Source organism: Manis pentadactyla, chromosome 12, assembly GCF_030020395.1.
Source record: "Manis pentadactyla isolate mManPen7 chromosome 12, mManPen7.hap1, whole genome shotgun sequence".
Classification (NCBI taxonomy): domain Eukaryota; kingdom Metazoa; phylum Chordata; class Mammalia; order Pholidota; family Manidae; genus Manis; species Manis pentadactyla.
This window is the reverse complement of record NC_080030.1, coordinates 13,473,825-13,491,174: the sequence shown is the minus strand read 5'-3', so window position 1 is coordinate 13,491,174 and position 17,350 is coordinate 13,473,825. Positions and strand designations below refer to the sequence as shown.

Sequence of the window (17,350 nt, the reverse complement as noted above, 5' to 3'; positions counted from 1 at the left end):
GGGTCTCCGGCCAGAGCCTCGAGGGGGCTTCGCTGCGACTTCCTACTTCGGGTCCCCGGGGCAGACGCGAAAGCCTTCGCACTGCACCGTGACCGCTGCCGCTGTCCCTTCCCGCGCTCGTCGCGGTGCCTACTGCGGCTGCGCGGGCCAGGAGGGCGGGAGCCAAAGAACGCCAAGTGCGTGCGCCCGCTGCTGCCGCCGGTCTCCGCGGCGCCCTTGCGCACGCGTCCCAAGCTCCGCTTCCGGGCTGCGGGCGCGCAGAGCTGTTGGCGGTGCTCCCCTCCTCCACTCCCATCGCGGGGCGGGGCCGCCCCGGAGTTGTAGAAGAAGGCGGTTACGTGGTGCCACGCCCCCGCCCTGGTCCCCCGTTTGAAGCACCGCGACTCCTCATGGCTGGCCAATCGCAGGCCGCCCAGTCCCGAACACTGACCAATGAGCGGCGCACTAGGGCCGCTTCCGGCTCCCTGCCCTGCTCACCCCTTTCCCCAGGTCTCCCCGCGAAGGGCGGGCGCGGGGGAGGGCGTAGGCCGCGGTGACGCGCGGCGGGCCGGGAGCCGCTGGGGGGCGGGCTCGGCGCTGATGGACGGGGACGGTTGCCAGTGGCGAGGCGCTGGCCGCACTTCCCGTCTGGGAGAGTGTAATATGGCGAAGACCTATGATTACCTGTTCAAGCTGCTGTTGATCGGGGACTCGGGGGTGGGGAAGACCTGTGTCCTGTTCCGCTTCTCCGAGGACGCCTTCAACTCCACCTTCATCTCCACCATAGGTAGAGGGGCCGGGGAGTGAACGGGCGCGCCCCTGAGGGGCTGGGGCAGAGGGAGAGGCCGCGCCGGACGGACCCAGGGGTCTGAGAGGGCCAAGGGGGCCGGAGGGGAGAAGGGCGGCCGCCCGCACCTCCGTTCGGGGGTTCTTGGACCGTGGAGGGGGACCACGCACCCATTTGCAGATGAGGAGACTGAGGCCCCAATCCCTCGGTTCATCAGGGGGGTCTATATCCTTAAGTCTTGGCGCCCGTCGTCTCATTCTGCTCTCACAGCAGCCCCGGAGCTGTTCTGTGGGGTTCTCGTCTTACAGCAGTGACACTGAGGCACGGGGAGGTGGCCGTAGGAAAAGACCCCTGACATCTGACCTTATGAAGCATCTGCTTTGTGCCAGGCACTTTAATGTGCGCGGTCACGCTCTCCAGTCCTTTGCGTCGGGTGCTGTTATGAGCCCATCTTACAACTGAGGGATTTGAGGTGCAGGACTCGGCTAAAATCACACAGTCTGCAGGTGGCAAAGATGGGACTTGAATCCATGTTTGACCCCAAAACTCGAGGCTCGACCATCCGAGAGAGAGGCGAGCACTTACCGCAGGACAAGCACAGATGATTCTCCTCTGAGCCAGGACTCCACACCCAGACCTCTCCTGCTCTTTGCTCTGGAATGTTCAGGGCATAAGCTCCTCTCCCTGACCCTATTTCCTCCATGGGTGAATTTCCTGTGGAAGGAATGGTGAGCAGGAGTCTGGAGCCTTTCCCTGCCCAGCTTTCCATCCCACTGGAGGGTGACAGTGATGAGTGACAGTTGCCTGTCCTGGGACCTGTCATCCCCAAGGAGATGCCAGATAAAACCTTCAGGGAAAAACCAAAATCAGCTACTGCCACAGACAGCCTTGACTTCCCTATCTTGAGGCCCAGGACACCAGTTGTCACTTCGCAAAACAGCCTTTCCCACAGAGCCAGCCCACGTTGTGGTTGAACAGAATTGGCTTGTTGCTTCTCGGTTCTGGTGTCCACAAAAGTGGAGCTGACTTTTTCCCATGCCACAAAAATAGGCATTCACATGGAAAAGATTGACCTGGAAGGAACACCGTTCAATGTGGTGGCATGTGAGTGAGCTGTGCAGCCTAGCACACTTCCTCGCACGCTGCCTCTGGAGCAGAGAAGCAGGAGCATGGTCACTGAGCCCAGAGGTTGATTACGAATCGGGAAAATCTAGGAAACTGGCTTTGTTTTACCCAAACTGAAACCCAGTCACCTAAACTCCCTGAATCCCATGATAAGCGGCTGATTCCGTCCTTGTCTCCTCCAGGAGCAGCACCTTACAATTAGGTGCCAGGTGCAGAGTAGAGGGAGTTGGACTGGAAATCATCACGCCTGGTTCCCTCCTGCTGTTTGCCCTTGAACAAGCACTTCACCTCTCTGAGCCCCGTTGTCTTCAGTTTAGGGGTGATGCGTTCTGCCTTGGCCACTGGTTGGTGGAGGATCAGAAGTGTACAGTGAACATGGGCTTGTCACCACTGCCAGAGGCTGTCCTGAGGAAGCAACACGGCTCCTGTAGTGACAGCCTCCCACCCCTGGGCACAGGTGTTTTTGATTTCTTCTCCTCTTCCAGGGTCAAACTTTGGGATAACCCTTGCATCCCCACCAATCAGGAAGTGGTACTAACTCCTGGCAGGCTGTGGCTCGCTCTCAACACGACCTCAGTTTCCCAGCAATGGAAGCTTCCTGTTGAGTACAGGCCCTAGTGAGATCAATTCAGGGGTTGGGTTTTTTGTTTGGTTTCTAATTCTTGACCAGAAAACCCAATCTAGCACTTCAGAGTTCCACTTGCAGACAAAAACGTGACTTAGACAAATGTCACCTAGGCAGCTGGAGGTGGCACTTGAACCTAAAATCCCTCACTCCCTCTCTGGTGTTCTTATTAAATGTGTAGCCTTCTTTCATGCCTCTGTCTTCTAGGAAAGTTTAAGTCACCCTGACCTTGAAGTTGCCTCCTCATAATTCTTAGGCCTCGTAAAGTTTACACTTCCTAATTAAATTTGGTGTGTTACTAAAACCCAGGAGGAGGACTAGACAGAGTAATGTGTGGCTCTGCTGATTAAACAGTGCTTCTGGTTTCATAAGGCCCTGCACATGTGCAACAGGAGGTGGGGATGTTTTAGGAAGAGACAACGCCAGGCCACTTAGTCCTCAAATACAACTTACTGAATGAAGGCACTCTATTGGCACTGAGTGTACCTCTGGGTTTTCTTTATAGATCAGGGATTAAGTGGCTGTTCATTTTCTGCCCAGGTTTCGTTTTGCCAAAACCTGTCTTCATAAGTGCCATCAATCACTTGCGGTGTGAACTTGGCCCTGTGGCTCCCAGAATTGGGTCTCCCCCGCCAGGCTCATCCCTGTGGCCTCCGCAGGGCCCCGTTTGTTCATTCCTTCAGGGAGACAGAGGATGTTTGTGGAAAGACTTCATAAACTGCACAGCACCACATAGACACTGTTGTTCTCAATTATGTCATCCAGCTATCTTTCCCCAACGCCTACTGCATGCAGATGAATCAGAGGGAAGCAGAAATGTAACAAGGCCTGAGGTCCAGGTGTGTGTGCAGGGCTGGGCAGTCGGCTTCTAGCAGACACAGGCTCTGCCATGCTGAGTCCCTGGAGATGCGGCTGTGAGGAAGGTGTCTGAGTCCCTGCCCTCTTGGAGTTCATGGTCTCCCAGGCAAAATGCAGGTGCAGGCTTCTATTCCCTGTGGGCCCTAGGATGGCTCATGAGGCAGGCGGGGATGAAATTGGCACCCCATCATGCGTTCCGGGGGGTCAAGTCAGGCTTCAACCTCAGGGCTTCGCAGGTGGAGCTTTAGAACAGACTCAATGGAGTCTGGCTGGGTTTGGCTATTTCCCTCCACACAGGCCATTCAGAGTGGCAAGTTTTATTCCTAGATTCACGGAGCAAGTAAACAAGTGTACAGTGTCAGGGATAAGTACATGAAGAAGGAGAAGCAGGCAAGAGGAGAAGAATGAGGATGGTCAGGAAGGCTCCCCGGAGGAGGGGACTTTACCAGAGCCCAGAAGTGAAGGGAGGAGAGAGCCAAGTGGCCATGGAAGGAAAGAACGTTCCGAGAGAGGGAAGAGCAAGCACAAAAGCCCCGAGGCAGGAGCGTGCCTAGGATGTTTGAGCAGCAGCCATGTGGTCAGAGAGGGTGGCAGGAGTGGGTGTTCCCGCCAGCTGGGACCTTGGAGCGAACTGCTCGCTTCATTCTGGGGCCTAAGGGGTGATGGGGAACCACTGGAAGGTGGGTGTTTTGGGTTCAAGGACAGGAAGAGGTGTGCTGGGCTGACAGGCGGTGGGGTGGGCCCCACTGTAGAGAGGGAACAGCGTGTGCAAAAGCTCCAGCGTCATGGGGCCCAGGGCCCTGTGTGCCTGGAAGGCCTGGTGCAGGGGAGCCTGGGACTCCGGGTCTGCCAGGGGCTGAGGGCAGGGAAGAGAGCCAGCCCTGCCACCTGCCGGCTGTACTCTGGGCAGCCCCCGTCTGCCCTCTGAGCCTCTGCTTCCCCTTCTGTGAGAGGAGAAAGTTCTCCAGTTGGCTCCCGGTCTGTTGTCGGGGAGTCCAAGACCCCACATGCCTGGAGCCAGGCAGGTGCTCCATAAGCCGTGAGCTGTGGTGTTGTCAGCTTACAGGTTGGCAGTGCCTGCCTCAGGTGCAGCTTGGGAAATGGGCACTCAGTGATATGCCTTTTCTTTTTAATTTTCTTTCAGGAATTGACTTTAAAATTAGGACCATAGAACTTGATGGCAAGAGAATTAAACTACAGATATGGTAAGTCATTGTCTTCATCTGCCCCTCCCCCTCCCTGTGACCATGGCTTCTGTCTCTTTGTACCCAGCGGGACCCATCAGGCTGTCTTCAGAAGTGCCAGGAACTGTGCTCTGCTGGCTGCTGGTGCCTAGGTTCTGTGTCGGCACCCTCTGGGGGTATAGCTGCCAGTCCCGGTTAGTGCAGCATTCTCCTGCAGGCACAGCCGGGTCTGGTCTTCAGAGCCGTGTGCTTCCGTTGGACTTGGAGAGGGCCTCTGGGCCTGGCAGCAGTGAAGGCTGCCAGGAAAGTGAAATGCCCCAGCCCGGCATTCCCTTTTGAGCCTGTTGACTCGCTGAAGAAGGCCAGTTTTCACTTCCCTTTTTCTCTCCCGGGGAGGCCCAGGCCGCACTTCCTAGCACACACACCTGAAACCCCAAAACCAAAAATAGGCTGAGGCCAGGCCCATCGGTGAGACCATCTCCATTCCGCTCTCCGGGGACTGACTTCCCATGCCACACGAAACTAGAATTGTGAGTCCCCCTCTACTAACACCGACTGTGGCCTGAAGCCACTGCACTGGGAGGGTTGAGGCCGGGTGGTCAGACGGTGGGGAGACCCACCTTGCCACCACATCACTTGCAGGGGAGCAGGAGCCCTGAGCAGAATAAAGAGAAGTCGTGTCTGGCTGGCACCTGTGGGTGAGAGGGAGACACCCTCCCTGCAGCTTGACTCCCCTACTCAAGTTTCAGAGCATGAGAGCTGACCTGCTTGCCTGGTGGGCTTGCCTGGTGGGTCCCCTCGGCCTCGGATTCAGTAGCATTCACCTCTGAATCTGACCCCAGAATCGAAGTCTGGGTGAGGCCTAACTCCTTGTGGATTGTAGTCAGCAGTCACTGGCCACCTCATAAGTTACAGGCCGTAGAAGTTCCTCTACTCCCACCACCTTGCTCCCTGGCAGCCTCAGGACCCAAGTCCAAAGCGGCCCTGGCCCAGCAAGCAGAGGTTTCACTTTCCTTCCCTCCCATGTTCCTGCTTCTGCTCTTAGTAATCTCAGTGAGGTTCGTGACTTTCTTAAAACTCTCCTGGACCAGGGCCACAGTTGAGGATGAGATGACTGTTCGTGACCACAAGTGCTGCCTGCTATTGGCATCAGAAAGTCAGCTCGGTCCCCAGTGAGGTGCTTCTGTACAGTCCACACAAGCAGAGCCCTGGGGCAGAGAGTGGGAGAGATCGCAGGAGGAGCCCTGGGCCCAGAGGCAGAAAACTTGGGTCTTGCCCTGCTTCTGCCATTGATAGCAGTTAAGTCACCTTTAAACCAAACACTGAATACCTGCTGTGCTGGGCGGGTGGGGGGGCTCGTCTACCTCACTGTCACCTCTCACCTTTGTGAAGAACCAGCCCCACCACCACCACTGCCACCTCCACCACGATGGCAGCATGGAAGTGCTTCCGGATCCCTAGCTGAGGCCTCCTGGCTCCGCTCACCAGCAAGGGCTGTGTTCCCGTGTCCCAGGCCCATGAACCGTCCCTTCCACATTGCACACGGCCCTGAATTTTTACAAGTAACACCCGACCTTGGCTTTTCTGTGGCCCGGAAACCCTGGGGAGATTCCCCAGGAAGCAGTGGTTCAGAAGAGGCCTTGGAGTCGTGACCTTGCCGCATCCCGACCTGGGGGCGGCGGCAGGTCCTCACCTCCTTCCTGCCAAGGCGTCGTCCTCTGCAAGATGAGGGGGGACACAGGGTGCTCAGCGTAGCAGGGCAGTGAATGAGGAGAAAACGGGGCGTCCATCCCCAGTAAGTGCCCATCATTCCCACTGTGACAGTCACTCACCGTCTGCCTCCCTAATACCCCTTCTCCTTGTGTTTAGGGACACAGCTGGTCAGGAACGCTTCCGGACAATCACAACAGCCTACTACAGGGGTGCGATGGTATGGACTTGGGTTTGTTTTTGTTTTTGGTCAAAAAAATGAGCATCACTACCTCGCATACTGAGACCTGGCTATTTCTGGGGACCCCTGCTCTGACTCCTTGTCCCAGGTTAGTTTTAGAGAAAGGCTGTGTGCCCCACCCCGGCTCCATGTACGTATATCCCCTTCTGCTTCAGAGATGAGGCAGGGTTTGAGGAATTTCTTTGGGAATGAAGGAGGGCAGAGGAAGCCGCTGCTGCCAGGTGAGGTCACTGAAATCAGACAGGGCATGCCCCAGCACTTCCCAGCGTTCCTGTGGCATGTGTCAGCCTCTGGAATTTGCAGCCCCAAACTCAGAGGGTGTCCAGGAGCTGACTTGCTCTGGGCTCTCAGCTGTTACACTTGCTGCCTGGCCCTGAGTTGGTCTGCCGTGACAGGAAGACATGCTGGTTATCTCACAAATATTTCTGCCAAGCACCTTCTCCAGGCCAGGCCTAAACTACATGCGAAGGGAGACCTGGGAAGGGCCAGGGGCCAGAGGGAGCGGGAGGCAGACCCCTGGGGCCTCACTCCATACCCTGGGTCGTGCCAGGTCACCCTGTGAGCCCTGTCTCCTTGCTGAGGAAGAGAACAGGACTATGTTGTTCACAGGCACCTGTGAGGCTAGATGGCCATCTCCGCATTTCCAGTTGCCATTGCACCTGCCCTTTCCATGGCACACCCCACCATTTAACTGTATAAGTGCCTGTTTCCTTAGCTAGACCATAAGCTCCATGGAACAGGGCCACATCCTAGTCACTGTCAAATGCCCTGTGCCTGGCACCATACTGGGCCTGTGGTGGGGAGCTTAGGAAATCCTTGTGGACAGCAGAAATAAGGGAGGCATTAAGTATTTAAAGCATCCCACACAGCGTCTGAAACCTAAGAGAAACTCAATCGCGTGAGTTGCAACCTTAGCACTCCTCATTAAAATTTATTTACTAATTTTCCCTTCCCCTGGCTGTGCTGTGGTGGGGTAAGGGCCTGGGGCTTGGGGGAGCTTCAGCTGTGTGGCCTTGGATAGGCCCCATCCCTCTCAGGGCCAAAACTGCTCCCCACAGCCCCATTCACTGAGCCCCTCCCTTTGCCAGGCACCAGGCCCAGATCTTGGCCATAAACCCTGGAGCATGGATGCCATGGTTACTCCCATCCGACAGATGAGGGACCTGAGGCCTGGCACAAGTCTGTGCCTGTCGTGCAGAGGCTACAAGGCTGGGCCGGTGCTGTTGGCTATCCCCAGCACGCACATCCTCAGCCAGTCCCAAGATGATTGTGGCTGTGGTCCTCCTAGACCCGTGCTGAGCCGTACGCATGCGAGCTGCACATGGCTGTGTGAATCTCAGTGGGTTACAATAGTAAATCCAGCCCTTCAATTGCACTAGCCACATTTCAGGTGCCCCTGAGCTACGTGTGGCCAGCAGTGACTGCCCAAGACAGGACAGAGAACACTGCCACCATTGCAGCCCACTGTCATCCCTCTTTCCCTGTGGTACTGGACCCTGGGGTCCGGAAGTTGGGGAGCATTGGGTGTCTGTTGTCCCATCGTGAGGGGAGCTGTGCCCAGGTGGGGGCTGGGAAGATGGTCACCTGGAGCCCCGAAGGGAGTTTGAGGGAGGACCTGGAGGAGAGCCACCGGGTTTTCCAGGTACTTCTGCACTTCCTGATAGCGAGCTTTATCTCTCCCCGCCAGCGGTACAAATCCAGGACCTTGGAATTTGGAATTCAACTTAGTGGCAGGAATCCTGGGCCATCAGAGCGGCCGGTCCCTGGGTTATTGGGCCAAAGGCCTCACAGCCCCACAGCATTTTTTGCCCCTGATGGCAGCTGCTAGGCAGAGGCCCTGATGATGCTCAACTCTTGGGGTCTGCCTGCTGGCGTCTCCTCATGCTGGCCTCAGCGAGAGCACAGCAGACGTGGCAGCTGCTAACAGCTCCTCCGAGTCCTCCCATCCCCTGACCCTGAGTGACAGAGGGCCCCAGGTGCAATTTTGAGGGGTCCTGGCTGTGACTGTAGTTGTGACAGGCTATGAGGCCACAGCATATGCTCAAGTTCATGGCGGAGACTTGGAATTGCAGTGGCTCTTTTGCCCAGTCTGCATGATTTTGTCATACACCCTGGCCCCCGGAGGTCATCCACCTAGTGCACACAGCCTGTGTTCGTATTTTGCAAACTAGGTGGCCTCAGTGACGGCCAGCACCAGAGGTTATGGACACAGAGCTGGGCCCTTTGGGCAGGTAGCATGGGTGACTGGAGTAGGCCAAGCTGGGAAGGACAGCTGGGGCTTCGGGCCTAAGAGACATGGGACTCGCCATGCGTGCCCCTCAGTGATGTCCCAAGCAGCAGGGACACTGTGGAACAGTGGCCCTGATCATGACTTGGTCCTGACGGGGGCCCAGGGAGATTCCTAATGAGAGCTGGTGTCATCAGCTGCTGCCTGGTCAGCCTCACCTTCATCTTAAAGGTCACTTTTCTCTGTGCCTCTGTTTCCATTGTACCAGTCAGGGATATTTATCCTCAGGGTTGGGATCGTGGGGTCACTCTGTTGCCCTTAGGGACCCATGGACTGTCTCCCAGGTGCTCACACATTGGTTGTAGAGCCCAGGGGGTACCAGTGCTGCCTAGCCCAATGCTCAAAACCAGCCCCCACTTCAGTGGGGTCACTGGAAGGCATGTAGCTCTTGGGGTCAGACCACCCAGGGTTCAGATGCCAGTTATGTCCTTGACTGTCCTGTGGGACTAGAGACGGGGGCCTAGCCACCCTCCTACCTCAGGGTCCCTGTGTGCAGAGTGGGGGTGGTGGGACCCACCCAGCCAGGGCTGGTGGGGCTTCAGCAAGATCCCAGTGCAGTGCCCGGTGCATAGTGGGTACTGGACGACAGGTGAGGCTGGGGCCCCCAGGGCAGGCTGCACTGGCTTAGCCTGGGAGGTGACTCAGACTGGGTGTGGGGTGAGGAAGGGTGTGGAGGAGGCTGAGCACAGCAGAGGGTGGGTATGAGGAGCAGCAGGGTGGGTGCTAGGGGGTCAGCAGGGCCCTGGGGGCTGCCAGGGTGCATGGGCCGTACTTACCCTGCTGGCAGTGTTGGGGGATGGGGGTCTGGCCCAAGAAAAGGATCACCCAGTGGCCCAGAGGGCAGGACTGCAGTCTAGGAGACTAGGGAGAAGCTCGTGCTGGAGCCCAGCAGAAGGCAAGCCCCAGGAGGATAGGAAGGGGGCATGTGGGGAGTGGTGTTCTGTCGGGGTCCCCACTACCCCACCTTGCTGGGGCCTCCCCATGGAGAATGTGCAGCTTATACAGACTGCATGTCTCTGTCCCCCTGTCAGGGCATCATGTTGGTCTATGACATCACCAACGAGAAGTCCTTCGACAACATCCAGAACTGGATTCGGAACATTGAGGAGGTGAGGATTTCAGCCCCTGCCACGTTGGGAACTTCCCATGTGCCCTCTCCTCGGTCCTCACCCCGGAGCTCCCAGGTTTACAGATGAGATCACTGAGGCAGAGACACCTGGAAGTAATCTGCCTAGAACCCTGGACTCTGGGGACTGGAAGGAACGCAATTGTCAACCCCAGAGATGGCACACTGGCCTGAGAGCCTGTTTGCCCAGCTGGGCTGTTAGATTCAGGCAGCTGGCACGAGAGAAGGGATATCTGAGCTCTCGGCCACTGTGAGCCTTTGGTGTTTTCTAGAAAAGGAAGATTCTAGAATTGGTGTGACCTTTGTATTTGGTGGGTGTGGTGAGAAGACACATCAGGTTGTACTCTGAACTGTACGGCAGAGCAGGGTGCAAGCTCGTACAAGCTCCCTCCGTTCAGGTCAGCACTACCTGGGCTGCAGCTGGCTGGGGAGAGGGGCTGTGGACCATGGAGAGAGGAATGGGGTGGGCCCCGCCTCTGCCCCAAAGCCAGTATTCACCAACACCTTCCCGCTCCCTGCAGGGCTCGCCCTCACTCCCACAGCTTGCCTGGACATTGGCACTTGCAGCTTTGGATGCCTCTCCAGGCAGGGCCTCGGGTCTCTGGCGCAGCCAGACAGCTTCCCACAACCATAAAGCCAGGGCCAGAGGTCATAGCACTGCTGGCATTTGTGAGCAGCTGTGCTGGGCAGCCTCCCCAGTGACCCTGCACTGGCTGGCAGGAGGCTGTGCTGCGGCTGAGGAGGGGGAACTGCTCACCCGGGTCTTGGTGGAAACTCTCTGTCCCTGGCCAGTAGGTCCTTTTGGATGCCCCAGTCCTTCAGAATCCCAGACACCTCCACCAGGGATCCAGGAGAGGGTTGGAGGAAGCCATTTTCAGGAGTGAGGGCAGATTGAAGGCCACACCAGTGGATGGCAAAGCACCCACTCCAGGCACAGCCATTTCTGGAGCCCAAAGAGAAAAGCTGGAGGGGTCCAGCAGGCCCCAGGGCAGAGAGGAGCCAGGGAGGGGGGAGACAAGCAGAGGTAAACAGCCTACCTTGCCCGCCTCCCATAGGCCAGACCCGGCCAGAAGCCCAAGGAGGTCGGCCCAGGAGCCTGACTGACACAGCCCATATGACGCTGTCCTCAGCAGCCAGAAAGTGAGCGCTCAGTCAGAGTGGCAGCCAGAACCCTGGACTCGGGCCTGGCGCCTTGGCTGTGTGACCTGAGACAGGCCTGTCAGCCCCTCTGAGCTTGTTTGTCGCTGAGCAGGGCTGTGCCGGCCAGTCCTGACTCCGCCACGCTGGTCTTGGGGACCGGCTGCAGACTGGCCTGTAGTCCAGGCTGAGCCTGCCTCTCACCTCTGCGCCTGCCCCTCTGCCCCTCAGCACGCCTCTGCAGACGTTGAAAAGATGATTCTTGGGAACAAATGTGACGTGAACGACAAGAGACAAGTTTCCAAGGAGCGGGGAGAAAAGGTGGGCATGGTGACCGCCCCAGGCCTGGTGCCTCGGGATAGAGGGACCCCTGATGGGAGGCCAGCTCTTCCCTAGAGGGCCCCCCAGTTGCTTGCTGATGGAAAGGCTGGGCTTTAGGGGAGAATCCCTCACAGTCTTTACGAGCTTAGGACAACTGCCCTGTCCTGGCTTGTCCCGGACTGAGGGGAGTCCTGGGACTCGCCGCTCTGCCAGGTGAGCAGAGACAAGTCATCCGCCCCAGGGGGCGTGCCCGGGGAAGGCCGCAGGCAGCCGGAGCTCTCCGGGTGTGCTCTGTGCGCTCCTGTGTGGCATCTTATTGGAACCTGTCGGGGCCGTGCAGCAGAGGACAGAGTTGTGATTCCAGCTGGGCCTCCGCAGCTCCCCGCCAGGGACATCCACCACCTGCTGCCCACTGTGACTCAGAGGAGCAGCCCAGGAGGTCAAATCCATAGCCCTGGACACCTCCCAGGGCACTTTCCAGTGGTCAGGGGTACCTGGCAGCTGATATAAATGTGTGTCTCCCTCCCTCACAGCTGGCCCTGGACTATGGAATCAGATTCATGGAGACCAGTGCGAAGGCCAACATCAATGTGGAGAATGTGAGTCCCGCCCCATAGCACCTGCCCCCTTCAAGCCGAGGGGCAGGCTGACCCTCTGAGGAGGCTCTGCCGGAGGGACCGACCTCAGGCTCCGGGCTGCCCTGTCATCCCGCTGCCATCTAAAGGGCACTTCCAGCAGTGTGTGCAAGGTCCATTGGGAGGCCCTGCGGGATCCCCCCAGGTCTGACATCAGTAGGTGCAGGCCCCAGCTGGACACCTAGGACATTATTTCACTGGTTTTCGAGCAGCCCCAGGGAGCAGGCACAGTTTTGCAGGTGGGAAACTGAGGCTCAGAGATTCCCAGCTCTAGGTTCATACTCTTGGCCATGCCACCTGCAGAGACTGGCGCCAGACACAAACCCAGGTGGAGCAGGGAGCCCTGACTGAGCCCCGGCCGGGCCGCCTTCCGCTCCCCCAGCGATGCCAGCCTTGCAGCTGACCCACCTCCGCCTCCGACCACTACCCTGGTGGCCTTCCTGGGATGGATCTTCCATGGCACTCCCAGCCTCAACCCAGCAAACGTGGTGCAGAAGGCCCTCCCTCGCTGGCCCCAGCTGGTGTGCGCCCGTCCCAGGCCACCCTGCTGCACTCTCTCCCAGGCTTTGCTACAGCCCCTTCCCTCCCCCACCACTTTCCTCCAACACCCAGCCCAAGTGGCCACGGCCCCTCCCCAGGGAAGCCTGCACTGTCCCTCAGACCCTTAGGCCTGCCGTTTTGGGTGCCCCAGCACCCTAAGCCACCCTCCATGACAAAACTTTTTGTTTGCTGAGACTCTGCCTCCCCTCAAGCCAGGAGCCCCTCAGCTGCCAATGCTGAGCCAGTTCACGTACACGTGAGCTCCAAAGGTAGGGCTGGGGCCTGACTGAAGTTTATGTGTTCATCGAAATTGCAGATGAGGGAAAGGAGGAAATGGTCAGGAGGCTGCTGCAGGGGCAGCGGCCTGGGTCAGACCTGCTCAGGCCTTCTCTGCGCACGGGAGGGCAGCCCTTTTACCCCATCCCGGCCCTTCCAGGTCTCCCCACCAGCAGGGGCCCAAAAGGAAGCTGGTTTGGCCAAGGAGCTGCTTTGTCTTCCCACTCTGCCCCAACCATCAGAAGGGAGGCAAAGCAGGCAGGGCACAGGGTGAGGGGTGGAGAGCCAGGTCCCCTTCCTGGGTTCTTCCGGATCAGTAAGTGGAAGTCTCCGGACCAGTCCCCCAACCCCTCCAAGCTTCCGTTCCCTCTCCAACCAGTCGAGGTCGGCCCACCTCCCAGATCACTGGCTCAGGGGAGCTGGCTGTCCGGGTGGGTGGGGGTAGCCTGGCCGGGGCAGGAGCTGGGGTTGGACGGGTGAGCCCCACGGCAGTAAGCCATCCTGATGCTGTTCCCCATGCCTGCCCCACTGCCCCACCACACCCACTGCATAGCAGTGACCCAGAGCCTCAGGCCCTGTCTGCTTCCCACTCCCGGGCACTAATGGCACACTCATTCCACAGGCGTTTTTCACTCTCGCCAGAGACATCAAAGCAGAAATGGACAAAAAATTGGTGAGTGTGTGTCCTTTCTGGATCCCTGCATGGGTCCCAGTGGTGAGGCTTCCGCAGGCAGAGCCTGCTTTTTAGGGCCCAACCAGAGCCAATAGGGCATCCCTGAGAAAGGAGGAAGAGAGAAAGTGTGACTGGGGCATCCGCACCTAGATGCACCCATCTGTGCTTCCTTCCGCTGTGGCCCAGAGCTGCTTGCCGCCAGGTGCCTGGTAACACACGGGCTAGCCGGGGATACACCGCCCTTTCCATCCTTCTCGGGAGATGGGCTTGTCCAAGGAGAGAGAACCTCCTGCAGAAAAGCTCTCCGGGCAGGCCCAGGGCCACAGTCCCCCCGGAACAAGGTCTTCTGAAGACTTGTGTCTGACACATGCTGGCTTTTCATCCTGACGAGCCTGCAGGTCAACTGGTGCCCCCAGCACCCAGTTCCGCAGGCTGTGACAGCTCTGTGACCTTCAGTGGGTCTCAGGGCTCTGTGGGCGTCCTGCTCGAATCTCTCCCCATCCACCCTTTCGTTTGTCTCTGGCTTTTCTGTTTTCTAGTCCCCAGCACTTGGCATAGCTAGTTCGTTCTTGGTCAGTCTGAGCACTTGACCTTGGCCGTGTTCAGCATCTAAGCCTCCATCCCAGTGACTACTCTCTCCCAGCCAAGTGGCGCTCCCCTTCTTCTGATCCGGGAGCACAAAGCACTCTGCCTGTTCCACTTCTAGTCACACAGACCGCACACGTAATAGGAAGTGCTACTCAGGTAGTTCACATCTGATTTAAAACGTCTATTTTCATAATTCTAAGATCCTGTGATCACAAGATTGAAGCAAAAGACATATGATCGATTCAGTAGTAGACCTTTGGTCAAAATGGGAAATAGTCCATGTGAACCAACATGCCAACCAACAACAGCATGTGATTTTCTTACGATTTTTTTCTTTTCTATATAACGGTAAAATTTTGTCTCTTAAGGATTCCTTCTGACATTTGCCCACCAGCAGTTACACTGGGTGGGAGGGAAGCATGGCACAGAGACAGAGACCCTTTGCTTTCCTTAGCCTGTGCTTTTGATACCGGCCTGCAGATTGTCCCCAGAATGTGCCATATCCTTTCAAGGTACAGATCATGAAATGCTGATGCACAGCCATGATCCTCACTATCTCTTTTTCTGAACTGAATTGCAAATCACTGACAGTTAAATTCCTACCCATTTCCTACCACTTTTGTTTATTTCCAGAGCTGCAGCCCTGTGCCATTTCACATCTGCCTTGTTTTTAGTTGAAATGCAATGGACGCATCATGTGAGTTTGAGGTGTGTGCAGCGCACTGGCTTGGTACATTACGTGTTGCAGTGGGATCACTGCAGTAGCGTTCTTTGCTGGCACCTGTCATGTCGCATGACCCCCATCTCTTCTTTGTGCTGAGAGCAGGATCTAGAGTCTCAGCAGCTTTGAAGTTTGTAACACAGTATTGCTGACTGTGATCGCCATGCCATGCATTAGACCTACAAGACTCTTCATCTTGCAGTTACAAAGACATCTCACATACCTGTCTTTATGCCATGGACGCAGCCAGCTCTGCCCACCCGTCTTCCTTCTTGGGTGCATCAGAGAAAGCTGAGCTCTGGCTGCTGCCAGCCTGTCCACCCTGTCACCCTGCCACTTCCCAGCTGTCCGCTCTGTGCCAGCCACACTGGTCTTTCTTGTTCCTTGAACGCCCCATGTTCATTTGGACTTAACCCCTCCACCTGACGTGCGTCTCATTGCATTAGTGTCCTGGGGCTGCTAGAACAAAGCCCCGTAACACACCTAGCAGCTTTCGTCACACGCATTTCTGGAGGTCACAAGTCTGAAGTGGGTCTCCTGGGGCTATGAGCGGATGCCAACAGGGCTGTATGGTTTTCTGGAGGCTCCAGGGAAGATGAGAAGACTCCACTTCCTCTCGTCTGGTGTTGAGAGGCCACTGCATTCCTTGCCTTGCGACCCTCCCTCCATCTTCCGAGCCGCTCAGCATCTCTCTGACCCCACTGTCACTACTCTCTCTCGGACCACAGCTGGAAAGGTTTCCATTGTAAGATTTCCCAGGATCAGGTTGGACCTACCTGGGTGATCCAGGTTGCTGTCCCCCACTCTGCGTAGTCACCTCTGCAAAATCCCTCCAGCCACATCAGGCACCTTCTTCACAAGTGGCAGGAATGAGGGCGTGGATATCACTGGGGGCAGTTTCTCTGCTGACCAAGTCCTTGGCACCCCCCAGCCTTACTCCCTCACCCCTGAGGTCTCTGTTCAGATGTCGCCGTCGGAACACACCTCCACCCATCCCTGCCTGTCCCCCCGATGCTTGCCACTGTGGATCAGTGCTGTCCACCCACATGATTTCTGCTCCCCACACAGTGAGCTCCCCAGGCAGGCCCTTTAGTCTGCCACTGTGTGCCTGCTGTCCCCAAAGGTGCCTGGCACAGAAGACATGTGATGGTTACTTGGGTGAATTTGGGTTTTACCTAAGAGCTGAAAGATGAGAAAGGATTAGTCAAAGAAAACCTTCCAAACTGGAGGAGCCCAGACGAAGTAAGATTTGGGTCACAGAGTTGGCAGGGGCCAGGTCACAGAGGCTTTGAATGCCAGAACAGACCTGGGCAAGTCCTCTGAAAACTGGGGGTGCCGGTGGGCTTTCGGTAGGGATTGAGTGCGCCAGATGAAGTTCAGAGCTTACATCCCCGGCAGTGGGGCAGAATGTGCACAGGGTGAGAGGGGCTGAGCCAGCCAGATCCTCGGTACAGGGGACTCGGAGACCAGCGAGGTGTGAGTGGCTCTGGGGCTCTGAACGCAGCCTCCCCACCCAAATCCCAAGGGACAGTCTTGGCGCTGCTCCGTGGCTGCCTCACTGGGTGTTGATAGACACAATTGGATAGATGGATGGAAAGAGGGTGGGGCTGGTAAATGCAGAGAAGGAAGTGGGGAAAGGTGGGTGAAGCTGGGTGGCTGGGTGGTGGGAAAGATGTTGAGAGGATGGGTGGGAAGAATGGATGGTTGTTAGAGGGTGGGTGGGTAGGAGGTGGAAAATACACCTGTGGGTTTGTGAAAGATGAAACTGTCAATTTGATGGGAGGGAATGATGGATGGGTGGGTAGAGGGATGGGTGGGCAGATGGGCAGTTTGTGACCAGTGGATGGGGGATGGATGGTGAGTGGGTGGGTGGGTGGTGAAGGGACATAGTGCTGATGTTCAGTGCTAACCTCCGAAAACCCTTCGTGATTTCAGGAAGGCAACAGCCCCCAGGGGAGCAACCAGGGCATCAAAATCATGCCAGACCAGCAGAAGAAGAGCAGCTTTTTCCGATGTGTTCTGTGAGGAGCGATGCCTTCCTCTGAGCCTCACTCAGCTGAGCGGACTGTGCCTGTCCTGAGTGAGCCCCTCGCCTGGCCGGGCTCCCCCTCCAATGCCCCTGCCACGCGTGGCCACCAGGCCCACGGCTGCTACCAGAACACAATCGAGAAATTGTTTGTTTTAGTAAATGTCTGATCTTTTTCAACTTTGGAGATGGAGTAAGTTAAGAATTTGCTATTTTCTCTCGACGTCTGCCGAATGGGCCTGCTCACTGTGTAACTAGAGAGAAAGGGGGACTGTCAGCCAGCGTGTTGGGCCTGCCTCTCTGGGCCTTCGATCCTCATCTCGCTGGGACACAACTAAAGCCCCACCAGAAAGCCCATCCACGTCCCCCACCCCAGAGGCCAGGCCCCCAGAGACCAGCAGTGATTCCAAGGACTGCCAGGCGCCGCACCCCAAGCACGGCGGCCCACACCGGAAGCATCCACCCAGACATCTGAGGCCCACTTTCTCTTCTCTAAATATCGGACAAGTGA

At 57.2% G+C, this 17,350-nt stretch overlaps 1 protein-coding gene across 2 annotated transcripts; it reads left to right on the top strand.

Annotated features, from left to right (window-relative positions):
* Positions 1–569: 569 nt before the first annotated feature.
* On the top strand, positions 570–17,024 carry RAB8A (RAB8A, member RAS oncogene family). Of its 2 annotated transcripts, none has more exons than XM_036876151.2 (8): positions 570–766; positions 4,519–4,579; positions 6,428–6,488; positions 9,828–9,905; positions 11,291–11,380; positions 11,914–11,979; positions 13,454–13,504; positions 16,749–17,024. In XM_036876151.2, the coding sequence occupies exons 1-8, from the start codon at positions 580–582 to the stop codon at positions 16,836–16,838; spliced, it is 684 nt and encodes a 227-aa protein (XP_036732046.1). In that variant the 5' UTR covers positions 570–579; the 3' UTR covers positions 16,839–17,024. The 2 variants fall into 2 exon arrangements, with proteins under 2 accessions (XP_036732046.1, XP_036732047.1); XM_036876152.2 differs by lacking the exon at positions 570–766 and adding an exon at positions 915–2,348.
* The last annotated feature ends 326 nt before the right edge of the window (positions 17,025–17,350 follow it).